This window comes from Pristiophorus japonicus, chromosome 15, assembly GCF_044704955.1.
Source record: "Pristiophorus japonicus isolate sPriJap1 chromosome 15, sPriJap1.hap1, whole genome shotgun sequence".
NCBI lineage: Eukaryota > Metazoa > Chordata > Chondrichthyes > Pristiophoridae > Pristiophorus > Pristiophorus japonicus.
The window spans coordinates 145761296-145788245 of record NC_091991.1 but is presented as its reverse complement, the minus strand read 5'-3'; the positions used below and the strand labels follow the sequence as shown (position 1 = coordinate 145788245).

The 26950-nt window shown below is 40.4% G+C and overlaps 2 protein-coding genes across 10 annotated transcripts in view; one reads left to right on the top strand and one right to left on the bottom strand.

Moving 5' to 3' along the window:
* The window catches only part of txndc11 (thioredoxin domain containing 11), a 104194-nt gene extending 89514 nt beyond the window's left edge, over positions 1-14680 (top strand). For 5 of the 8 annotated variants that reach the window (XM_070901053.1, XM_070901052.1, XM_070901050.1 and 2 more), the window contains 3 exons: positions 5048-5160; positions 8174-8254; positions 13846-14680. In XM_070901053.1, coding sequence (XP_070757154.1) covers positions 5048-5160; positions 8174-8254; positions 13846-14434 — 783 coding nt within the window. In that variant the 3' untranslated portion in view covers positions 14435-14680. Of the gene's footprint in view, positions 1-5047; positions 5161-8173; positions 8255-10727; positions 11170-11493; positions 11588-13845 lie in introns of those variants that run through there. The other 3 variants (XM_070901055.1, XM_070901054.1, XM_070901051.1) reach the window with 3 other exon arrangements.
* snn (stannin) lies at positions 14676-26593 on the bottom strand. Of its 2 annotated transcripts, none has more exons than XM_070901058.1 (2): positions 26401-26593; positions 14676-16169 (listed from the first exon to the last, which is right to left on the bottom strand). In XM_070901058.1, the coding sequence occupies exon 2, from the start codon at positions 16065-16067 to the stop codon at positions 15807-15809; it is 261 nt and encodes an 86-aa protein (XP_070757159.1). In that variant the 5' UTR covers positions 16068-16169; positions 26401-26593; the 3' UTR covers positions 14676-15806. The 2 variants fall into 2 exon arrangements, with proteins under 2 accessions (XP_070757159.1, XP_070757160.1); XM_070901059.1 differs by lacking the exon at positions 26401-26593 and adding an exon at positions 26088-26265.
* Positions 26594-26950: the final 357 nt, after the last annotated feature.

Here is a 26950-nt window from a genome sequence, read left to right as displayed (position 1 = left end):
AATGCCATAATATATTCTGATTTACTGTGATGGTTAGTTTGAAAGATTGTGTACTGTGTTTCCAAAGGGTGATTTCCATTTCCCTATTAAAATACACAAGCAAATAGCTATGAATTGCTGTGCTAGTTCTTGATACCATGCCTGTGCAAACTAGGTTCTGCTCAGCAAAATTCATTCAGGTTTTATGCTGATTTTGTGTTTATACTGCTATTTTGCTCTGTATTCCAAGCTCATATCTAACTGTGAATGAAAATGGGGTCTGATGTCACAGAGCGAGCTTTTTCCTGAACAATTGTGAAAATTGGAGCTAACCTTACAGTTTGACAAATAGCACATTAAAATATTTTTGTTGAGCTTTTCAAACTATTTTCCTCCTGTTAAGACGGTGACTCATGATGTTATTTGCTTCTGCAGGCACTGGCAGCCTTCTGGTTCCTTTCCTGAATTGCTGTTTTGCATGTCTGAGCCTAGACACATTGTTGGGGGAGGCAAGGGGGATATTTGACCATAGTAGTCAAGGCATCAAATTCAGAGTCCAGACTTAACTCCGTCCAATGTCTACACGGTCACCAGAGAGCAGCGGGGGCAGGAGTCCTGGCTACCAGTTTGGGATTTGTTTTCCCCACCACCTTCCATCCAAGGATACCGAGACCAACCGTAGTGCCCCACCATTGAGCTCAATTCAGGAACTTGGTGCAGGAAATTGTTAGATCTTCTGCTCTGTATGCTATTATCAAACCATGTGATGCATTTATCAGCTAATCCATTGAGAGTTGTATTTATTTCTTAAACCAGGTGAGTAATCAAACTGAAATCTGAGTCACAGGATTCTATGATTTCCTCCCCTCATCCTTAAAGGGGGAATTATTGCTTCCAGGGACTGCCTATGATGATGATGATTATGACAGTTCCATAGATGCTGGCAGGAGTGGCAGCCTTCTGGTATCCTGCCCAAGTAACCATTAATTTTATTTGAGCCTCGATGCTTTGTGTTCCCAAGCTTATTTCACCATTCATCACATTTGAGCTTAATTTTGTTCTCGCCTGACCTCTACACACACCCACTTTCCAGAATTGGTCACAGGATAGCATGTGGGAGCGGCAAACCCTGACAGGTTTTTGTTTGTTCCCTAACCCAAGGCCGCTGAAACCTATTGTAGCACCGATAGCTAACTTAACAGGTACCAGGAATTGAACTGACTGATCTATTATCGTTGTGCATACAAACAAAGTTAAATCTGAATTGTTGCAAAATTACAATTTTACAAACACACATTTGTGCAGCTACTACAATCTCTGTATTCTCCTTTGTTCTTTTGTTCTTTAAAGATTCTAGAAAAAGGCAGCTGCGGAACAGACTTTGTGAAATTCCTCATGAGTGACACAAATGAGTAATGTGGGCTGTGGCAAGATTCCTCATTCAGTAGGGCAGGACTGCACAAGTCTGGCTCTGAGCAGTTTTAAAGCATAAAGTGCAGGGACAAATAATAACTAAATGGAGCTGATATGTATGCCAATTATGTTTTATTAAATGTAGATTAATGTGGCAATTTTTTTTTTTTAAAGAGTACAGTCTTTTTTGTAAACTGATGCTAAGAATGCTCCTCTAAAATTGACTCAATATATTTTAATTCAGATATCATGTAGGCAGTACTTCTCTGGCTTTTTTATTTGTTGGATTTGGGAAAACAATATTTTGTGGTGGGAGCCCACCACAAACTGTTCCCTAGCCACTGACTCCATCCCTTTCCCTAACACCTGTCTGAGATTGAACCACACTGTTCGCAACCTTGGTGTCATATTTGACCCTGAAATGAGCTTCCGATCACACATCCGCGACATAACTAAGACCACCTATTTCCACCACCGTAACATTGCCCATCTCTGCCCTTGCCTCAACTCCACCACTGCTGAAACCCTCATCCATGTCTTTATTACCTCTAGACTTTGCTATTCCAACGTGCTCCTGGCTGGCTTCCCATGTTCTACCCTATGTAAACTTGAGGTCATCCAAAACTCAGCTGCCTGTGTCCTAACACACATCAAATCCTGTTCACCATCACCCCTGTGCTCATTTACCTACATTGACTCCCGGTTAAGCAACGCCTCAATTTCAAAATTCTCATTCTTGTTTTCAAATCCCTCCATGGCCTTGTGCCTCCCTATCTCTGTAATCTCCTACAGCCCCACAACCCCCCAGAGATATCTTGCGCTCCTCTAATTCTGGCCTCTTGAGCATCCCTGATTATAAGAGCTCAACCATTGGTGGCTGTGCCTTCTGTTGCCTAAGTTCTAAGTTCTGGAATTCCCTCCCTAAATCTCTACCTCTCTTTCCTCCTTTAATACACTCTTTTTTTTAAAAACCGACCTCTTTGATCAAGCTGTTGGTCATCTGCCCTAATTTCTCCTTATGTGACTTGGTGTTGATTTATTTGTCTTGTACTCCTGTGAAGTGCTTTGGGATGTTTTACTAAATTAAAGGTGCTATATAAATACAAGTTGTTGTTGTTCAAGTGTTCTTTACCTGCAGCAAGTCGATGTCGAATGATTACTGTTTTCATCCGGTTCTCTTTTTAGAAGATGTAACTATAGAGCCCCTAAAGACCTAGATTATGATGACTGAGAGAGTAGTATGCTTTCTGAAGTTCCAATTTCCCCAATACCAATTTTATTCAGACTATTTCCCGTTTAAAATAGTGTTTAAAACTTTATTGCTTTGATGTTTGCATCATTCATGGTTATGATTGTGGTTCCTGTTGGTCTGCATCTTGCATGCACAGTCATTGCAGACATCAGTACAAAACAGTACCCGTCTTCTGCATCTGAGGTTATTCTCTTGCATCCTTTCAGGAACAAATACATTTTGCCATGATGAGTCACCCTGGAAAAATGTCTCCATCAAAAGCTCAACTTTTAAGTAGTCTCCTTTTTATCTCAATGCTCCTTGTTTGAAACCTTGATGGTTCAACCACTCCTTTTAAAATATCCTGTAACCTTTGCCTTTACAAGCTGGAGCATACTTAAATTAAGTACTGTTCGTAGTGACCGGGGAGAAAGGAATTTGGGAGATAAACAGATATTTTATTGAATGGCAATATTTTAAAACTGCAAGTTTGAAAAGCATTAACTTGCTAATGTAACTTTGAAAAGGTTGGGACCCTTGGTTCAGTAATCCTTTTTTTGGCCGATTGGTGTAACTGAAAGCCTTGTAAATTCCTCTCCGACTCCCTTAGACGATCAAAACTAGTCCAGGTGACCGTGTAAATACCACCTGATATGTTGCCTATCTTTTATAAGATATGATTTTCTTCCCAATGAGGAACTGGTCCAGTGCTGTCTGGAAGGCACGCAGAGTCTGCACTCACCACCTGAGCCAGTAACTTGTTCCATAGGTCTACTATCCTTTCTGAATTGTTCTAAAGTTACATTGGGCTAGAATTTCCATTGCATTGCCGCCTGGTTTCTTGGTGGTATTAGTCATTTTGGGTGAGACCGGGTCGGCGCTGAGTTCCGCCGGCGGTTTCAAAATACCGCTGTAGAACAGACCGTTGGCGTGCACCGCCCATAGACTGCCATCGCCCGATTTTTGGCTCAGCAGTGATCCATAGGTAAGTTGGGGAAAAGAAACGCCTATGAGAGGCAGCGGTGCTGGGCAGTAGATAAGTAGCCCTGCAAAAAAAAAAAGGTAAGTAAATGGATTTTTGTTAATTATTTTAAAATTCTCTTGCAGTGATTTAAGTGAAAAGGGTCCTGAGTGTTTTTCTGGTTTTTGTTTTTATTTTATGTTTTTTGAAAAAATATTTTGTGTTTTTCTCCTCCTAGGCTCAACCCGCAGCCTCGGTGTAAATTTTAGTAATTGTCGCCCTTTTTTTTTTAAGAACCATCCAATCGGCCCAAGATTCCATTTTCCGCCGAGAATTAGGGTGTAAGGACCATTTTCTTTTCGCTGGGCGGATTTTTTTTTTTCTTTCTTGGAATTTTTCGCAAGCGATAATTTGAGAATCTTAGCGGTATTTTGGACGGCAATCCAACGCTGGCAGTTTTTTGGGAAATTCTAGCCCATTGTTTCTATAAAAAGTGTTTGGTTTCCAATAACATGAGAATGTAAAAACAAAGTCAACTTTATACAATCTGGCAGCCATACATTTTAAACAGTCAGTCTTTTAACACCGGAATTTTAAAAAATCTTTCTGAAGATGTTGCCTCAACAGCAGCTCCTTTTAAAATTCATTCATGGGGTGTAGGCTTCGTGGGTGAGGCCAGCATTTATTGCCCATCCCTAATTGTCCATGAGAAGGTAGCGGTGAGCTGCCTTCTTGAACTTCTGTAGTCCATGTGGTGAAGATACTCCCACAGTACTGTTAGGGATGGAGTTCCAGGATTTTGACCCACTGACAATGGAGGAACAGTGATATTATTTCCAAGTCAGGATGGTATGGGACTTGGAGGGGATGGTGTTCCCATGCGCCTGCTGCCCTTGTTCTTCTAGGTGGTCGAGGTTATGGGTTTGGGAGATGCTGTCGAAAAAGCCTTGGCGAGTTGCAATGCATCTTGTAGATGGTGCACACTGCAGACACACTGTGCCGGTGGTGGATGGGGCACCAATCAAGCGGGGTGCTTTGCCCTGTTAACTGGTCATTAATACAGGTACCTGGATTTAAAAAAGTCACCTTGTGACATGATAATTATCTCTCTCTCAAAAAATTACATATAAAATCCAACAACATTCTATGTTCCTAAATGTATTTGGGGCACAAAATGTTTGCTGTTTGCTATTGGTAGCAAAATTATAAAAGAAAATGCAAACAACAGGAATTGTCTTCTTCACCCCAACCTCTTCCATCATGTCCTCTTAATTAATGCATAGTATGTCAAACAAGTATAGCTACATTTAGTGGAAAGTCTACATCCATCTGGGGGAAAACAATAGCTTCTTCCCCCACGGCCCAAACAAATAGCAATAGGTGCAAGACCAAATGGCCACTATTCTTTGGGTCTTTGGATAATACTGGTGCTGACTTATTTGTACAACACTCTTCTCTTACAGAATGTCTTGCTACTCTACTACACTCAGTGGTGTGGATTTTGCACTGTTCTCAATCATGTGTTTATTCAGGTTGCCCGCCTCTTCCACGTCAATGATGGAATCATAATAGCCAGGTACAAAATATTTTCATTTGTTTCAAAATCACTTTTTACATCTTCCCTTCCCCTGCTTTTTATTTTCCCTCTTTTCCCAAAAAACAATACCTCCTGAGTTCATGTACAACTACTCCAGCTTCATCACTGCTTTTAAACTCTCCTATCGCTTGATTCTAGTGAATCAAGATTAATGAAATTATGGGCCCAAGTTTCGAGCCGCGCCTAGAACGGCGCAGCCCCGACTTGGACGCCTGTTTTTCACGAGACAAAGTGCGCCTAAAAAAAACTTGCGTATTCTCCGGCTCCCTGCTGGCCCTCGGCGCGGCGCAGCACGAGCTGTAGGGGGCGGAGCTAGATCCCTGCGCTGAAAACCGTGCCGGGACCTCTGCACATGTGTGGGAACTGTGTGGGAGGGGCCCGAAGCACGCGGGCCCGAAGCACGCAGCCCCTAGCCCTGGCCGAATGGCCTCACTGGGGCTGCGTGCATAAGGCTCCTCACACGCCCAGCTCCTGCTTCCTCCCGACCTAACCCGACTCCCGCTTCCACCCCCGGACCCGACCCCCCCCCCCCCCCCCCCCACACGACCTGACCTCCCTCTCCCTCCCTCCCTCCCTCCCTCCCTCTCACCAGCCCGCGCCCCCCCCCCGACCCGACCTTTCCTTCCCCCCCCCCCCCCCCCCACGACTGGACCGGACCCTACCCGAACCTGACCCGCGCTCCCCCGGACCCGACCCAAACCAACGCCACCTACCTGTAAATCTGGTGCTGGGGACGGGCCCTGACCGAAGTCTTGGGCCCAGCTGGGCCCGGCCTGTTCAGCCTCCCTCCCCCTTCTCCTTTCCCTTCTTTCTCCTTCCCCCCCTTCTCCTTCCCCCCCCTCTCCTTCCTTCCCCCCCCCTCCCCCTCTCCCTCTCCTTTCTCCCCCCCCCCCCCATATCTCCTTTCTTCCCCCCCCCCCCACCCCATATCTCCTTTCTCCCATCTCCTTTCTCCCCCCCCCCCCCCCTCGCTATCAGAAACACAGACACTGACAGACAGAGAGTGAGACACACACACACACACACACACACACACACACACACACACACACACAGACAGAGAGATAGAGACACACTGGGTGTGGGGGGGTGGGGGGGGCTCCTGGTGCTGCAGTCAGTAAGTAAAAAATGTTTTGTTTTATTGATTTAAAAAAAAATGATTTCTTAATTTTTTTGATTTATTAATGTTTTTATCATTTATTATTGATGATGGCTCTTTATTTGTAAAACTGAAGTGTTTAATGTTTGTAAACTTCCCTTTAAACCCCCCCTCCCCCCATTCCCTACGCCTAATTTGTAACCTACGCCTGATTTTCTAAAGTGTAGACAAGGTTTTTTCGAGCGTACAAAAATCTTCACTTACTCCATTCTAACTTAGTTTGGAGTAAGTTTTCACTGCCGAAACTTTGAAAACAGGCGTAAGTGGCCGGACACAACCCCTTTTGAAAAAAAAATTCTGTTCCAAAGTGAAACTGTTCTAACTGACTAGAACTGGAGCAAACTAAATGCCGAGAATTTGAATTTCTAAGATACTCCGTTCTACACCAGTTGCTCCAAAAAATCAGGAGCAACTGAGGCCGAAACTTGGGCCCATTAAACCATTTGTGAGGCGTGTAACCCCAAACCTGGATCAAATCTTGCTTTACACAAGCTTGTGTCACATAAACTTGAAATTATGTTTTGTTCTTTCTTGGGTTAGTGAGCTTCATGTTGAGATATGTACTGCGGAGAAAAGGCCGCTCATACGTGCTTGCCCTGTTTTGCTAGATGACTTCTATAATTTGGCCTTTGGTAGAGCAGCCATAAGGCCATGGCTCAAATTTATGTCTAAAATTATATCTTAAAAGTACCATTTTATTTCAAGAAGTTATGGTGACATCTTACTGGTAATTTTTTGTATTGAGTACGCAAGCTAGCCTGACACTCCAGTGCAGTATTGAGGGAGTGCTGCATTCTCTGATACGCTGTCTTTCAAATGAGGTGGTAATTGGAGACCTGTCTGCTCATTCGCGTAGACATTAAAGATCAAATGACATTGGGTGTTCGCCCAGTGCTTTGTTCAACATTCCTCCCTGCTTCTCTGATTGGTCACTCAGCTCGTGCTAGAATCTTTGTGAACCGAACAGCTACCACATTTGCCTATATAACGATTGCTGTACTTCAAAATGGCTCATGAAGTGCTTTGAGACATTGCTGAACGATGTAATCACACATGTTACAAATGCAATTCTTGTACCTTGTTGAAGGGGACTGTTACTGTGCCTTTACAGGTTCTGTACTACATTTCTAAACAAGAGTGTCTAGTAATCCTGCCAAAATAGTCACGTTAAAACTGATTTTCTGCAGTAGATATTTGAACTTCAAAAACTTGCATAAGTATTCAACTTCTCTTCCCCGTCCCAAAAGTACACGTTGGCACTATAATTTATGACATTTGATTACTCAGCAAAACTCCACATATCAGCTAGCATGGCAACAATTAAGCTATTTATAGAACAAACTGTACTAGGAACACTTATTCTGTGAAACCAGTACAGTGACAATGCATCTTTTTAAGGCTACATTATCATTGAACAATCTTTTTTTTAATTAAAAGTGAATTAAATCATTTTTATGTACAATGGTTTATATAAAAATTGGAATATCAGTAATTGGTGAAATAAAACCTAAAATAACTTGCCAAAAGTTTCGAAATTGTAAAGAATCTTAAAAGCATTAAGTCACTAACTTTCAGCTATATCCACGCTATCAAGAAATTATGCAAACAGAACTTCTGGTGCATGAGTAAAATGCTTCATACTCTACAGTTTCTAATTTCTCCAGTTGCTACAAATGAGTTCATCAAAGTTATTTAAATTCTTCAGCTGATTTGAGCATTTGTATTTATATTCAGAAGAAAAATGGATCCTGATTTGTATTGCGGTATTCTCTTTTCACATGATTTTGGTCACAGCATACAAAGCTCATTCACCAAGTTGCTTTGTGCTTTCAGAATCAATGTTGCCAAAAATGACCTTCCTTGGGAGTATATGGTTGACCGATTTCCAACCATTCTGTTTTTCCCCAGTAACAGGTAAGGCATGGATAAACTACATGTTTTTTGATTAGGACTCATTCCTTTTTTGTGTAAATACGCCCAACTGTAATAGTCAGACATTGAGTTTCCTACACCAACGATTTTTATGGTTTGTCTGAGTGTGATTGGCAACTTGTATCAAATTCTGCCCTATTAGTGCTGCTTTCATATTGTGAGATACTCCTGCTACGGCTGCCAACTCTCATGCAATCCTAAAATAAATTTGCCAGATCAGAAAGTCCTTGGATGCGCATTGGAAACCAGAGGCCCAAACTACAGCACTTGACACTATATAAATGCAGTTTATGTTTTACAATGTACCACTACTCGGTGGGGTGGTCATTTGTGCACTGTTGATCTGCAACATGGTGCCATCTTCCCATTGGTCTCCCTTATTTAAAAAAATGTTTTTTTTAAAAAGTGTCAGTGAGCCCCCAAGAAATGTTGAACTAACATGGTAAGTAAGGGGAGTTAATGCAGCCAGTTAAACTGACAAATTGCTTGACTGTTTTCTACTGCAACCAAGCTAATTGCATTTTATGCTGCTATTAATTCAGCTCCTTCACACCATCTATCTCACTAATGCCGCAGAACTAATTTAGCACTTTCTGCTGATGCCTTCATCCAAAGTTGGGTGGATGAAGGTGTCACCTTAACCAAAATAAAAAAACAAAAGCATGTCAATTGTAGTTTTGTTGAACTGTTCTATTTGAAGTATTTTACATTGGCACTCTGTCTCCTTCATATTTAAGTGTGACAAAGAAAGTAGGAACTTGCATTTATACATCGCCTTTCAGAACCTCAGGATATCCCAAAGCACTTCCCAGCCAATCAAGTACTTTTGATGCACAATTACTGTTGTAATGTGACATAGTAATTGTACTGTTACAGCTGCATAGGAAAACCACTGGGGAACTAAAATTATTTCTTGTACTAGGAACACTTATTCTGTGAAACCAGTACAGTGACAATGCACCTTTTTAAGGCTACATTATCATTGAACAACCTCTTTTTGTAAATTAAAAGTGAATTAAATCATTTTTATGTACAATGGTTTATATAAAAATTGGAATATCAGTAATTGGTGAAATAAAACTTAAAATAACTTGCCAAAAGTTTCCAAATTGTAAAGAATCTTAAAAGCATTAAGTCACTAACTTTCAGCTATATCCATGCTATCAAGAAAATATGCAAACAGAACTTCTGGTGCATGAGTAAAATGCTTCATACTCTACAGTTTCTAATTTCTTCAGTTGCTCGTGGTATTATGTTGAATTAATTCATGATATCGTCTCCCAGTTATGCACTTCACAAGGGAGATTAGGCCAGACATTGGCTTTTTGACTATTCACTAAGCAAGTCTGCAGCACAGTAAACAGAATTAACAATTGGACAGAACACGCAAACTCAGCACGAGGTTTTTTCAGTCACTAAGTATGCCAGAGAAAGCATCTCGTGTTTAAACTGCACGCATCATGTGCTATGTATAACTTTGGTCATCTGTGTGTCAGCCTGCACAGTCAGCATCGACAACATTTGGTGAAAATTGCTGATCTAAATGTAAAACAAAAATTGCACTGCACACTTAAATCGATGTGGAACATTTCCAGCAAAAGGCTGTTTAAGAACTGAAAATACAGATGCAAGAGAGCATGTGCACACTATAATAACACCAGCCATAGACACACTCTCTTTCCTTTTGTCCCTTGCATTAAATCTGACCGAGGATGGGTGGGTTACTTGTTCCCAATGTCCCTTTTTAAAACTAGCCATTAAAGGATATGGAGGAACAACCCAGGTGATTCTTCCCTACAATTTTATCTTTCCATGTTGGGAATTATCTGGGTTCCGACTAGCGTTTCCTCACTGGTACAAGTAGTTCATTTTGTTAGAGAGTTGTGGGCACAAGCAAGCACCCTCCTCCTCATTAGCAAAATATATTAGGGCTCCATTCTACTGTTTATTTATAGCCTAAAGATGTGTTTCAGGAAACATTTAATTTAAAAGGTGCTGCAGAGCCCAGTAAATAAATGTTTCTCCTGAGTACAGTGTACTCTGTGAATGGGGGTTCACCATGTTTTTGAGCTCAGTCACTATATTGTACAAGAGCAGTTTGAGGTAACTCTTACTCCACTGTTCTCTCTCATGAGGAACTGTCTGACCTCTGCTTGTCATCATCCCCTCGGAATAAAGATGATGTACTGTAATCGTGCCCTTCCACTCCACTGAGCTGAATCATTCTACTGCCTAGCACAGTCTCAATACTATTGCAATTGTCCTATCTCTAACTGAGGATAAGACATTGGATCTCTTCAACTACATTGTTAGGCATGCTATTTTGATTGCAGCAATGTAGGGACACTAGGTCAAGTAATATAATCAGTCCAATACACAGCCAATAAAGTCTTTCCTGAGGATTATCATCCATCTATAATTTATAAAATAATGGTGTCTTTTTTTTCCTCCATAGGACAGTTAAGAATTTGGAAAATAAGAGTCTAAATGGAGTAGAGGAGCAAAAGGATCTAGGGGTGCATATTCACAAATTACAAAAGTTAACAAAGCCATAAAAAATGCAAGCAAAGCACTGGTGTGCATTTCTAGAATTGAAAAGCAGGGAAGTTGTGTTATACTTGTATAAGAACTTTTGTTAGACCATACTTAAGAGTATTGTGTACAGTTCTGGTCTCCATATTGCAAAAAAGATATAGAGGCACTGGAGAAGATGGGAAAAAGATTTACAAGGATGATGCCAGAACTGAGAGGTTATAACTCAGGAAAGACTGAACAGGCTGGGGCTCTTCTTTCCTCTAGAACAAGAAAGCTGAGGTCATTCAAAATAGTGAAGGGGTTTGATAAGATAGAAGATATTTTTACTTGTGGGTAAGACTAAAACTAGAGGCCATAAATATAAGATAGTCACTAATAAATCCAATGAAGAATTCAGGAGAGTTTTTCATGAACCCAAAATATTTTTAGTAGGACACAAATTTAGTGTGCCTTTTGGTAACTATTAACTACTTGAATAGTTTCTGTGATAAATGTGCTTTTGAAGAAAATTTGAAGTCACTTTGGAGTTGGTTAAAACTTAAGAGCCCAGATTTTTTTTAAATTAATATGGCAAATGGTCCAAATGAATTTTACATTCAAAATTAGCATCAGGATTACGCACTAGCTTTTGTGGTGACAACTGTACTCTATCTGATCCAGCGCTCTGCTTTGTACCTGCATCATAGCTCCAGCCCAGCCCAGATAGATGGAGCAACACATTTACTGAGGGCCACAAATGAGGATGAGGTTAGGCTGCATTATCATTATTATTGAATTAATCCAAATTGGGTCTCTGCACAAAAAAAGTTTACATTCTAAGCTTGACTCATCTTCAGGCCCATTTGTATTTGCAGTTTATTTAGCGCAGAAGTTCTAGTGTCCTGGTCAACATTCTTCTCCTTCAGACACTAACATTCCGTGTCGAAGACTGCACGTGAATAATGGGCCCATTGGTGAGATACCAGAGGAATAGCTACCACCTAGTTGACATTTCCAGGAGAGGAGTGGAGAAAGTGAGATGAGAAATAGTTTGCTTTATCTTTGCACTTTCAGGTTGTACTCAATTCAAGCTTGTGTATTGGGCACATTATTAAAGATTTGTATGAAAGAATTTTGATCAGAATTTTTTAAATTGTATTTACTATCGACATTGTCTTGTGGATATGTGCAACTAACCCAACAGTAGCAAATTGGATCCCGTATCTATAGAAACAAGAAAAGTGTGGCAAATGTGTCCTGGTTACAATTTGTGGCTTGCAGTACTGCTATGGATCCATTGTTCAATGCATGCTTTGGTGATGTTGAGTGTGTGACTGAATGGGAAGGAAATTAAAGCATGTGTGCTCTGAAGCCTAAGCTGGGACAAGGCGCTCTCCTTCCCCATTTGTTTCCTCGTCAAATGTCCCCTCCCTGCAAGTGGATCAATGATGTGGGTTTGCCGCTCTTCCCCACATTCTCATCATGGCACTTATACAAGTCATGGAAATGTGGCCAGGTTTGGCAAACTGAGTTGAGTGCATGCAAACCATGCCCTTTCTGACTTGCACTGGGATGATACAAATCAGCTGCAAGACCTGTGGCTTTGCAAGCCTGTGTATGATCCTTGCCCTCAGTATGGAGTTGATACACACCTGAACCTCAGCCCCGGTACCATTATCATTGATATGAAAATAGTGGAATGGCAATGCTTATTTTGTAAAAAAAAATGTAAATAGCTTTTCAATTTAATTAGATTCTTTTTAAAGTTACAAGTAAACAATGTTGCATTTATCATTGTAAAACTTTCAGCTCAACATGATAGTTCATGGTTTAACAGAGATTAAAGCTATGGATCTTTTTTTAAATTGGCCTCCAAACTTGGGGAGAAGGGACTACTAGAAACTGGAGGAAAGTAGGAGGAATTGAAACTGGTAATGTGAGCAGTTTTGTTTGCCGATTTTAAATGGGTTTTTTTAAGCATCAACATTATGACTGACTTGAATGAGGAAGCAGCTATGAAGTTGCTTGCTTTACTGATTGATATGTTGACTAATTAGAGAAGCACTGTTTACTTAATTTGTTAATGAGTAAAGTACTTCAATACTATTATTCAGCTGGTTCCACCTCTCTTGAAACTTACTGGAGTAACAGACATAAGGGTGAGTTTGTCCTTTGTTATAATGCTTTCCTCCTGGCTACTACAGTTCGCTCAACAAACCACACTGACTAGCGGTCCCAGCTAAGCTTGGCTTTGGTAAAATTGGCCTCAGGGCATTTAAAAAGAAAAATCAACTAAGGTTTCTGAGCTGTATCCAGTGACCTGTGCTGAAAAGTATGTCTGTCAATGTTTAGTGAGAGTGGACTTGGGCTCAATTGTGATTTCTTACTTCGTTGAGTAGCCTGCCAATGTGTATTGCCAAAGCTCGTGTATGAACAATGCCCATTTGTAGCTCTGTTAAGCCCATGTGGTGGCTGATGTGCAACGGTCACAAGTTAATAAAAATCCCGCACAGGCATCTTTCACCCCTGGAGTTCAGGACTGGAATATTGGGTCCTCCATTGAAACACCTATTAGTGTGGAAACAAGTCATCCTCGTTCGAGGGACTGCCGATGATGAGGGTTACTGCTGCCTGTGGAACCGTGTTGCCATATAAGTCATAACACATCTTCTGGAGGGTAAAAATTGAAAAATCAATTGGTAGAATTGTCTTGGCAATAGTCCTACCCAATCAATTAAACTTGAGCATTTGAGTAGTTTTGTGAATTTCAGAATTAAGAATTCTTTCTTCTGTTCAACTTAAATTTTAATTGGATAAATACCCTCCTAATGCTACATTGTCTCCTCATTGAAGATAGTTGCCTTTATCATGACCAGGTTGTTCAATTTATTGATATCCTGTATACATAGAGGAATAGTGAATAATGTGGATAGGAAAAAGTTAGAATTTCCTTTTTTATTGGTAGATGAAAAATGGAGAGAAATCTGAATAAGGAAAGATTCATATTTTACTATCAGCATATTTTCACCAACTTCACTTTTTCCCATATTGTTTTTCAGAAAAGATTGGAGTGTGAAGTACCCTGAGGATCTGCCATTAACTGTCCCAAACCTAGTGAGGTTCATCCTATTGCATTCTTCCCAGTTAGTTAGAGACCCATTCCGGGCTTGTAACCCAGACTGTATCCAGAAAGCAGCAGGACTACAGAAAGACCGAATTATCCAGCTCGAGAGTGAGATAGAGAGACTCCGTGCAGAGATGCAGGCATTGCATCAGGCGGAGAAACAACTGGCTTCACAGCTCTCTGTAACCAGGCAGGAGGAACACCAACTAAAGCTCCATAATTATGCTCTACAGGAGCAAAATGAAGAGCTCAAACATCATAATGAGAAACTACAAGAGCTGTATAACCAGAGAAATGCAGAGCTGGCTGAAACGGCAGAGAAACTGGGCGAGATTGTGACAGTGTCTGAGAAACTTCTTAATGAAAACATTTTGCTAAAAACATATATGGCCTCAATTGAAGAACTAGAAGAAAACACTTATCCCTCCTCGACTCCACTTCCCATTGAAGACTCTGGGTTAACTTCCACCTGTTCAGAAAATGATGCAGAACCTTTTTCAAATAGCGACACCAGTGCATTGTGATGATGGATGATCATGAAAATGCAGAGACATGAGACATACTGCTATCTAACTTAAAAAAAAAAAAATTGCACCTGGATCATGAATTATTCTATATTGGGGAGGAGGGGGAGAGAGAAATATATTCATGTGAAGTTTATGAAATGTCAGTAAAATGTTCTTCCTTCAGATACAAGATAATTTTTTACAAGAGCTGTATTTACCAAGTTGCAAGCTTAAGCATCTTTTTGCAGATAAAAAAAAATCTGGTAAAAGGGGAAATTCTTTATTTGTTTACATTTGAATATTGCACTGTGAAATCTTGGTTACATAGGTACAGTAAATTCATTTCTGTAAACTATGAATTACAGGAAAGAGGAAAATATCTGATCATAGAGTACCACAATCTATCAGTTTAAAAACAAATCAAACAGTTTAAGTAATATTAACCCCACTAAACATGCTTTTAATTAAACAGCAAACTGCTCAGCCACCATCTTAACTCCACTGCAGACCTTCCGGATCACTTGTAGTTTGTAACTACAGCCTTCTCCATCATAGGCCCAGACTAGAATTAGTTTACAAAGTGCTTTGGCAGCATCCTAGCAGTCATCTCATTTCAGCACAACCTCTTGTGTGCAAAATGTAATAACAATTCTGCGTGACCCTGTAGAAATGATGGCTCCCTCTCTTCCCAATTCCATTTTATAAAACCCCTTTGTAAAGATAATACAGGATGCAATTTGAGGTGATGCAAATTTGAACAAATCATCATTTGAAATAGCCGTATCATTAGACAAATGTTCAGCGGTAAGTGTCAGACTACTTTTACAAAATGTTACTTGTACAATCTTTGAACCCCTTAAATCATTTCTCATTCTGCATCTCTGACACTTCTTCAGGCCGCCCCCCCCTTCCCATTTCAACCTGGACTCAACAACAAAAAAAAGCATGATCACTTAAAACAAGGCCTCTTCTCTGGTACATTTACAGCAGTTCATTTTGCACTTTAGTATGTAATACTATCTTGTATGATACAGAAAACTGATGATTTCATACTGATCTATGCACATTTTTCCAGAGATCCACAGGTTCAGTAGGAATGAAATTTACAGTAGTTACTCCATCAATATAGGCTCAGTTAAAAGGGATTAGAATTCAAGTAGGAAACACTGCAAAAACATGAATTTTGAATGGCTAGTCTTGAATTTCCTCAATAACATGCAGTTGCAGATCAACAGACATCTGGGTAGTCTGTGTCCTCTCGTGCTACCTTGCTATTTATTTTAATAAGCAGCTTGACAGATTTAAACCTTCACAGTATGAAGAATAATTATCCTACAAATGTTATTTAGTCCAAATGGCAAAAGCTGCAGTTGTGAACGGTGACTGAAAATTAGCCATGACCTTCCGTTCCATTCGCTGTCAGCTTGGCTTTCCGCTCTACCCGCGGCCCTTTTGCAGAGTACTGCACCAGCAGAAAGGGCTCTTTGGTCTCTCCTTCTCCCACGATGCTTTCCTCATCTTCCGACTGACCTATTCGTTGCAGCCGCAGGTAGCACCAGCAGCCCAGGATCAAGGCACCAAGAGCTGCTATGGCAATAAGAATCACAATGACTGTGACCACTCCAGTGGTGGGGCTATGGTCCATAGACATGGCAAGTGTCCAGTGTAAGCCTTCAATTTCAGACTATGAAGAGTGTTGGTTCAACTCGGTGGCTGGGAGAGGTTGCTATAGTTGAGATGCTTGCAAAATAATCTGAAAGGTTAAAAAAATATATTAGTAAGCATGTTCTGTGGAGCAGATGTGGGTTATTAGCTGGTACGGCAATAGAAAGGTTCAGATTTTAAATGTTAAGTCTCTGGAAATACGGTTGACTGTCCAGGTAAGATTTCCACCCCTTTTTTTTAAAAAAAGGAGCAATTTGTCAGTTTTCCTTTTGCTTTCCATTATATTAAGGGCTTTTTTTTTTTAGGGGAATCCACCACAAAAAGCTAAATGACATGATTCTAAAAAGCCCAAGTTCCTATTAAATGAAACAAACCCAGCATTTAAAATTCTCCTTTAGCATACAATGACAGACCTAGCAACTTTGCAAATGGTGCTCGTGTTTAAATTACAGTACTTGAATCTGGCATGCTGATACCATGTGTTTCCCCCCCTAGGAAGCTAATTAAGGCCAAACTCTACTGGATTTATGGGGAAGTAAAGAAAGAAAACTCCCCTGGGAACAGGGGAAAGAGGAGACTGTTCATCCCATATAAAAATGTGGTTAACCAGTATGAGAAATATCTTTCTAAATATTCCTTCCTTCTATGCTTAATAATTGTATTGCACATTTTGCTTGTGATATACTAACCCAGTCTCCAATATTTATTATTTTCCAATTTGACTAGACTAGTGGTGTGGGTAGGATTCTGCCCGTGTAATCTTGCCCACAACATTTTGCTTCTGTTCAATGCGGAGCCTGGACCTGCTCATTCAATTGGAAACCTTTCATTCAATGAAAGTCTGGCAGACTTCCGGGCTGTGGAACAGTACATTAATCCACTGTACCACTACCCAAATTGAGGGTGGAGTGGAAAGAACATAAGAAATAGGAGTAGGCCATTTAGCCTCTTGAGCCTGCTCTGCCATTTAATAATATCATGGCTGATCTGATCATGGGCTCAGCTCCACTTCCCTGCCTGCATCCCATAACCCTTTACTCCCTTATCGCTCAGAAATCTGTCTGTCTCTGCTTTTGAATATATTCAATGACCCCGCCTCCACAGTTCTCTGGGGCAGAGAATTGCACAGATTTACAACCCTCAGAAGAAATTACTCCTCATCTCAGTTTTAAATGGGTAACCTCTTATTCTGAAACTATGCCCCCTAGTTCTAGATTACCCCACAAGGGGAAACATCCTCTCTGCATCCACTTTGTCGAGCCCCCTCATTATCTTGTGTCTCAATAAGATGATCATCTCATTCTTCTGAACTCCAATGAGTACAGGCCCAACCTGCAAGGGAGGAGCATATGCTACATGGGAGCAACAGAGGAAATATCTGGATTTATAAGTTTGCAGCAAAAGTTTCTTTGATGTCCATTCAAATTCTGCATATCTAGCAAAATCTAGAATATTATTTAAAAGAAAAATCTTTCTGATCACTGTTGTACTTGCTAATTAAGATTACTTATCAATAGCAAAGTAGATAGGCTGCCTGAATAGCACCTCAAATGTTCTTTGCAGCCCAACCCATACCCTAGACATTTCCTCTAGATTGTGCATTTAAGAGCAGAGTCACCTTAAAGTTCTGAAATTTGCCTCTGTTGTTAAATGTGGGATTATTCCTCTTGACAGAATAAAAAGGTTTCTAATAAGCTACTGCAGGGAGAGGGGGTCTGGTTTTTATTTATATCTCATTGGTAAAATACATTATCATGCTGTTAAGCTTTTGTAAGTAGGACAAAGTAAATTAAATTTATACTGGTGCTCTCATTTTCTGCACAGTAAAAGGGCTGATTTTGGTCAGTGATATCCCCAAATTTAGGTTGCAGTATGAGCACCGCAGCAATAAAAAGTGCTCAGTTCTCCATACTTTCTTTCACATCTCTTTAGACATCTCCAAGAAGTCATCTTGATTCATTTTTGGCAAAAATTCAGCCTACCGTTCAAAGATGTTCAGGATGTGTTATGGTCACCTTTACTGTTGCAAATGAGATCTTAGTTAGCTGGATAATCATTTTTGTTTAATTGTTCACTAGTTCCTATGCTCAAACTTGACACATACTGACAGATCTCTTAAGTGAGATGGAGAATAGTCTAAATTTACTAAACAGGTTTTAAATGCTTCCACCTATCTCATCATCTGCCACCCCCATTTTATCATTTCTGGAGCGTTCAAATTGAAGTTCCTCCTGTGCCTTGTCTAAATAATAATTCTTAATGTGAACCTAACCTGTTGAAAGTCGGCAGGCTGTTCAATCACACGGCGTCGCAGCTCAATCCTTACATGCACATTTAGATCAATTAACTTAGCCCAAACCTTATAACATTGACTTCATGACAACAACTTTCATTTATATTGTTCCTTTTAGTGTAGAAAAATTTCCAGGTCACCTTTTTACAGAGAGAAAAAAATTAAAGGAACTGACAACAAGCCCTGGTGTAAGTGTTATGAGCGATAACAAAAGCTTAGTTGAAAACATGGATTGTGAAAAGGTTTCATAAAGGTGCAGTGGTTTATACAGGGAGCGCCAGAGGTAGGACTGAGACTGCTGAAGATTGTACCACCAAGGCATGGGGCATCGAAGCCTAGTCTGAGGATTGAAGGGTGCAAGAGAGGATGCGAGGCTGGAGGGGGTTACAGAGACTGATGGGATGAGACCACGGAATGATTCGAAGTGAGGATGATCTTTAAATTTTTAATGTATGGTGATCAAAGGACTCAACTTGACTTCACTACTATTACAGCAACTTTACAGTTAAGAGTTGCCTCTGTCCATAACTGACCCATTTTGAATGTTAAGAGCAACTGCAGAAAGGTAATTCTCAAAGCATATATAGCCAAATATCTTAATGCTTACTCACCAAACAGATGGTAGGTTGGGCAGACAGTACCTGAAGTTTTTTTTAAACTACAGCCTGGGAAAAATTACTGGGGAGGGGAGAGTAATATTGTAAAATGGCTTATTCTCCATTCAGTAAATTCAAAATGGAGCCCTTAGATTCTACTTTGATAGAACCAGTTTTGATTACATAGGCCTGGCACTTTGACCAAGTACCTCACATGTAAAGTCTATAAATGGACACAAAATGCAGATCTGCATACATAGTGTTCTAAAAATATTAAGTGAAATTTATATCCATTGTGCAGTACCCTGACGTGTTCCACCTAGATCAGTAAATCTGATCTGAAATCCGTATTCGCCTTGTGGCGGAGTGATCAAGCAGATACCACATACTAAATCAGAAAACCTGATGGGAATCACATGTCTGTCTGTCCCCTGTGTGCATGCATAATGTTTCCATATGTGCAACAATTTTTTTTTAATCAATGCTTCAGGTTTCTTCAGCCAATTCCCATGGAGTAGTCCAGATGAACGGGGGAAAGCTGTAGCACATGAATGCAAACCAGGCCTGGAATGGAGGAATTTCAGTAAGTTCGAATGGTGTGTTTGCAAAACTTCTATGCGGTATTGGTGAGGCCACACCTGGAATACTGTGTGCAGGTTTGGTTTCCATATTTACGAAAGGATATAATTGCTTTGGAGCCAGTTCAGAGAAGGTTCACTAGGTTAATTCCGGGAATGAGGGGGTTGACTTATGAGGGAAGGTTGAGTAGGTTGGGCCTCTACTCATTGGAATTCAGAAGAATGAGAGGTGATCTTATCGAAACGTATAAGATTATGAGGGGGCTTAGCAAGGTGGATGCAGAGAGGATGATACCACTGATGGGGGAGACTAGAACTAGAGGGCACGATCTTAGAATAAGGGGACACCCATTTAAAACCGATGAGAAATTTCTTCTCTGAGGGTTGTAAATCGGCAGAATTCGCTGCTTCAGCTGTGGAAGCTGGGACATTGACCAAATTTAAGACAGAAATAGACAGCTTCTTAAATGATAAGGGGTTATGGGGAGCGGCGGGGAAGTGGAGCTGAGTCCATGATCAGATCAGCCATGATCTTCTTGAATAGCGGAGCAGGCTCGAGGGGCCGTATGGCCTACTCCTGTTCCTATTTCTTAGGTTCTTATGTTCTCATCTTCACTTGAACTATGAAAAGCATGCAGTTGTGCAATAATAGATTTCCTACACCTGTGCGGGTCTATCACTCGGGTTGTAAGCAATTGAGGTGATGAGTTAAGATAATAAAAGCAAACTGGTTTACCGCCAAATTTCCGGAGAATATATTGGTACCAATTGATTTAAGCTGAAACTGATGACGTTTTGAAGGTTGTGTTTTTTGACTCGGGATACAGAGGCCATTAAGCAGTCACTGAACTTGCAAATTTTTAATTGCTTTGGGAGTGAGAACTATTGAGGTTGGGTCTTGGGGTAGTTCCAAGTTCATGCATGTCGCGTGGTTAAGTTTTCCAAAAGGATATCCAGTTGAGCAAATCATAAGATGAATCCCCAGACCTCTATAGTAGTAACATATATATATATTTTTTTTTTTAAAAGTACATTCTCTGCCCTAGGTCCCATCTGCATAGTGACCATGCTCTATAATACGACATTTGAATCCCCAACAGCTTTGGTGTTTTTCAGTATTATTTTCTTAAGTTAGAACTTAAATAGTGTGATTCAGCTACAGCCACCCTCATATGAAATCTAATGAATGCAAACGATGCGGCTCCGAGCAGTATCAATGTGAGTCGTGACCTTGAGTTCTTATTGCTAATGAAAGGGGAGATTGTAGGCTGCTGGATTGTACTTTGACAGTAACTCTGCTGCATTCAACATTTCCATAAGATTCAGGAAGGCTGAAGCTACTTTTTTTGCACAAAAGAATCTTGTCTACTTAAAGTTCCTGTTGTTGTCATTTCTACTTTGTCAGAACCAAATGGATAATGAGCAGGAAGTAACAAGAACAGAACCTTGCTCCATAGTTTCCTTCAGAAAGGAAATATTCCAGATCAACTAGTTTGCAATAACTCAGTCACTTTGGCATTCTCAAATTGTTACTGTCAGATTTTAATGAAACTTTATACCTAGGAGACAAACATCACTTTTTAAAAATAATTGATTTGAACAGAGAGCATTCAGAATGTGTTTTTTTCAAAAAAAGCACAATTTAGGACTTTTTAAAAGGAATCAAATGAAGAGGGTGAGCTAGCCTCTGCTCTGACTGAAGTACATAACAAATCACATTTGGTGCATTTTTCTTCCTGATTGCGAGGCTGGAGTCCAGATACTAGCTTTTATGGGGAAATGTCAAAACTTGAGGAAATGAAACATGGGGAGGCATAAATTAAATCTTTGGCAGTGATTTTAAAGACCTTATCCTTCCACTTTTTCTATAATCAATTTCTATTATTCTCAAGCTGTGCTTCTCCAAAATACTGGCTAATTTATGGATCTGCAAAATAAATGTCTGATCCAATTTTCTTCTTAGTCTGAAACAAGCAATCAAGCACTCCTTTTAAAACAAATTCAGTGAAAATTAATTATTAAAACCATACATGCTGCAGTATGAACTCATAGATTATGAATGCCTTATAAACTTTACATCCATTCTAATTACTACAATCAGATTTCTTTTGAAAAATTCAGAAAGAAACTTCATAGCATAAACCCACATCACACAATAGGTCAACATTTACAGCTCTTGGCTACACCAGAGCCAAATCATCACTGAACACCCTCCTTTTTATGCAATTGTTTAAAAAAAATCTTATTTACAGCACAAACAAAACACCTTAAACAAACCTCACAGTGATGACCATAACTGATGTTCAACTTTGTCACTCCTGAGTGAGGATAACCCAATTGTGAATATCTTCATTAAACTACACTAGAACTTAAGTATATAATCTCTGATGATGCTTTAGTGCAGTACTGCATGATTGCAGCATTGTTCAAGGTTCTGTCTTTTAGATGGGAAATTACCTCATGCCCCTTATGAACTCACCTCCTGCCCCTTCTACTCCGTTCCCATTAAAGTATTGACCACCCAACTCCTGTTCCTGGTCTCCAGAATAGTTAATATAGTAAATGGTTCCCTAGCCTCGGGTACTATCACACATCATCTCAAAAGCTCCATCTCCAACCTCCTTTCCAAACATGATGTCTGCCAGATCCATGCCCATCCTGTCCCCTCCAATCAGGTTTATGCTCTTCCCACAGCAGCAAAATGGCCCGAAACAAAGGCATGAAAGGTATTGTGTGACTGGTGCATTATTCTTTCTCATCCTCCTCAATCTCTCTACAGACTTTGACACGGTAAACCACATGAAACTCCTCCAGTGCCTGTCCTCTATTGTCAAGCTGGGTAGGACTGCCATTTCCTAGATCCACTCTTGCATATCCGATCATTGCCAGAGCATCTCCAGCAATAGCTTCTCTTCCTGTCCCACACTAATCACCTCTGGAGACCCCCAAGGATCAATGGTTGGCTCCTTCCACATCCTCAACTACATGCTGCCCCTTGGTGACATCTGCATACATGGGGCTAGTTTCCACATAACATTCAGCTTCACTTCTCTGGACACCTTCACTGCTTATGTGCTATCAGATTAAGCCAGAATTTCCTACAGCTAAACATTGCATAGAATAAAGTCATCAGTGAGTCCCAACACAAAATCTGTACCTTGCCCCAAATCATCCGCCCTGGCTACTGCCTCAGATTGAACCAGACTGTTCATAACCTCTATGTTCTATTCAACCCAGAGCTGAGCATCCGGCCCCATATCCTCCATCACAAAGATTACTTCCACCTCTAACGTTGCACACCTCTGCCACTACCTCAGTTCATCTGTTGCTGAAACCCTCATGTCACCTTTGCCACCAACAGGCTCAACTAATGCAATGCTCTGCTGACCAGCCTCCATAAACTACAGTTCATCCAAAACTCTGCTGCCTGTATTCTATCCTGCACCAAGTCCTGTTCTCATCATTCCTGACCTTGTTGATGCCCAGTCCCCCAACACCTCAAATTTAAAATCATCTTTGTACTTAAAATTACCTGACTGCCTCACCCTTCCACATCTATTGCCTCCTCTAGTACTGCAATACTCTCCAAACTCACTTTCTCTGCCTTCTCTTGTGCATTCCACTATTGGATGTGCCCCACACACTGGACTTCGCCTCCTAAACTCATGCTGCTCAACCTCTTTGACCAAACATTTAATCATCCTTCCTAATATCTCCTTTGGTTTGGCACTCCTTTTCCCTCTTATACCTCTGAAGTGAATTGGAACATTAATTCTATATTAAATGTGCTATATTAAAGCAGGTTGTTGTTGTAAACCAAGTCTGTCTGTTCAAGTGTACATAAAAGAGCCAATGTCACAAAGAAAAGCAGGAGAGTTTGCAGTGTTCTGGCCAATATACATCTCTCACCAACATTGCCAAAACATATTGACTGGTCAATTATCAATCTGTTTGTGGGACCTTGCTGTGTACAAATTGGCTGCCACCTTTGCCTACATGGCAACAGTGGCCACACTGCAAAATAATTAATTGGCACGAATGTACTTTCTGCTGACATGAAAGGCGCTAGAAATAGACGCTATTTCTTAAATTATCCATATATAATCTACACATTCCTTTTTTTTAAAAAAAGATACAAACTTTATCCAAACAAAAGTAATATCTTCAAACTAGTGTTACAAACCAGTAAACCGGATGCAAAGGAAATATTAGCACCTGGACATTTACTGCCTTAGCTAAAAAGGAAACTTTTTTTTACAAGATGCAATTTGAAAAAATTAATTTTGTTAATGCGGCCTACATGACATTCTGTATCTTAAGTTTCTCATGGTAAGAAGATATTGTACTTTAAGGAAGCAAAAGTCCAGTAACACAAAATTGTTGCATTTATGCTTGAATCAGGTGCTAATAACATTTACTAGCAAAAGCCAGTCTGTAGATATTTTAAAAAAAAAATCAAATCTGCAACTAAAATGTAAAACTATTCATTAGTTAACACACACAATTCACCATAAACCATCTATGAAGTACCACTCCCTTTTTAAAAACTGAATTTATAATTTGTTTAAATTAATTTAAAAAGATTAGCTACTTTTAAGGGTTTAGACAGTACCATAAAGTGGTCTTAAAAATGCAAGGTTTTTTTTCCCCAAGTTGCTCTGCACAGAATTTTACAACCACTGCACTGGAATTCTAATTCAGTTGTTATCAGATTGCTTCAACCTTCCCAGTGTCTTTGCATTTGTGTAATTATGTATTGTCATATAATAAAAATGGTTTGTTTCAGACAATCTTACTCTCGCGATAGGACAACATTTTTGGCCTGTAGCTCTATAAATCAGTAGCTAGAAATTGAGGTCATTGTGCTGATCTGAGGACTACTTGAGCTTGTAGTTAGGTATTCTAAAAAGGATGTTATAGTATGTATTTTTATATATATATGACCTAAGCATAACACAGCAACTGCAGGGATTCAAGGCTGTTGAGTAGATAAAGGTTTTCTCCCACCGCACAAGATAGAGATATTTCCTCACTTGAGTGAATATGATATTAATTCCCAAGCTACTTGCCCATTTCCTACACACTAATTAGTGACTAGATAATCTAGTCTCAATCAATCCATGTAGTTCTATCGCACATTACTATAGCCTTTTTGAAACCAGCCATCGCTGCTTAATTAAGTATGGAATCGAACTGTGCAGCATTCAAAAAAAGTAACCACATCTGTTCCCCTATTCCCAATGCTAAGTATGGATTTCTTGTTTGGCAAAATTTAAATAAACTATAAATTTATTATCTTAGACTTTTGCTCATGTTGCCCAGTTTCTACCACAGGTCCTTGGGAGAGCACCAGCCAAAAAATTCTGGTACCGACCAACAACTGCCATAGTTACTTTTTATATAGATACATCTCACGGTATTTAATGGGGGGCAGGGGAGAGAGAGAGAGAAAAAAAAACAGTGAGAGACACTAGAATGGATATCAAGCCATAGAGGGAGCAATGAACAGAATATTGGTCAAAAAGATGGGTTCTTGATAGGTTTTTAAATAGTTATGGGTGGGAGTTCGAGAGTAGGGTTTAGGAAGCTGAATTATCCACTTTCTAATATGCTCTGTTCTTTCAGGGTTTAGAAGCTAACAAGAGCTTGCTTATTGGATCATCTGTAAGGCAAGAGATGTTGTGGTGCAAACCGCTTGATTCTTGCACCTAAGAGTCTGAAATTATGGGACTACAGGTTATGATAGGTGGTGACAGATAAATCAATGTGACCTTTCTGAACTCTAATGCCCTGAGAAACAGGTGCACAATACAAAGGGGTTTATCAAAAATAAGTACCTTTCCCAAACTATATACCTGTCTGATTACATAAAGCTCTCGTTTGAATAGAATCACTTATCTTTTTCATTTGGGATTTCTACCACAAATGCTTGTAATTGACTTAACTGCCAGAATAGATCAATTACTCCAGAAAAATCAGGAAACAAGCCTGCGGGCAAATTAATTATGGAGGAACTGTATAACCCGTTTCGCTCAGACTGACCCCAAGAGCACAATCATAAACGCAGATCACGTGCAAGTTTGAGCTGTTCAATATTTCAAAAACTAATGGTTATTAGCAATAGATCAATCCTTTAATACTACCTCAAACCATTTTTGTTTCCAAACATTCACCCACCTAACCGAACACCCATTGTCCGCATAATAAAACATCTAAAACATAAACCGTGCCATGAGATAAATGCCCAGCATCAACTATAAAGCGATAAACGTTGACCATTAAAGCGACAGAACATTGACAATTTTTTTTCCGCAACGCGGGTTAAGAAGAAAAAAAGATTTGGGGTTAATATAAAATGCAATGATCTCTGGCAATCTGGAGCCGCAGTGTGAATGCAGCTTCGCTCTGATGCGATGAGGTGAATGTCACTTGTAATTTACAGTTAAAATACATCACAAACCGCAGAGGAATAGCTAGAAATTTAAGAACATTGTCAATTCCCCCCACTACACGCCTGGTTTTTCCCTGGAGTTACTTACTTTACGTATATAACTGGCACCGAATATTCGGCTAATAATCAACTGCACGCCCTCTTGAACCAAATGCACACCCCGTCACCCACTGCACTCTCACAATATTGATACCAATAAGACATTTAAGATTGTGGTTTAAACCGTTGCGTCGCTTTGTTTCTCTGATCGGCGGATCCTGCATTGCTACAAGGTAACCACTGCGGAAAGCAGCGCCCCTACAGCATATTAAAAAAAGGCAACAGACAGCATGCAAAAGAAATAGGGTTTTTTTTTTCAATGCAGCGACTGCAACATTCATTCAACTGCACGAATTGCTCACCATCTTTTCGCACGCAAAAAAAAATTCGCCAGCCACCCTGCAGCTAACCGGCATCACTGCTCGATCCCCGGAGCGCTGTAGGCGGCCAGGCGGAGGGTCCGCGGGGCGATCTCTATGCTGCTGCGGTCAGTTTGTCCGGCCGGCCGCGGTGCTGCACCCACTCTCCCCCTCCCCACCTCCTGTCACTTTCACGCTCGCTGCAGACTGCGCTGATCAGCTCGCCCGCGAGGCGCCGCCTGGACTGTGAGCTCAGCGCATTGATTGACGTCCGCCGCCCTCCAATCCAGCCAACAGCGGCGACCAAGGGCGAGGACGGCCCCGGGGCAGGTGAAGGTTCCATTTTGACAGCTGCAGTCTTCGCATTCGGCCTTTCGGTCGGTCCCTGCAAACTGCATCTTTCAGCGGAAACCATTTTGATCAGTTGCTCTGACAAATGATTTTAAAGCTGCAATGCACTTCAAAAAAAAAATGAAATGAGTTTGGGTGAGATGTATACAGTCTGCTCTTAATTCAGACTTGCTCCCTGCAAATGATTTGATCGTTCAGTTTT

Bases quoted from the DNA above. Each gene is read 5' to 3' on its own strand.
- snn (XM_070901058.1), bottom strand. From the start codon at position 16,067: ATGTCTATGGACCATAGCCCCACCACTGGAGTGGTCACAGTCATTGTG.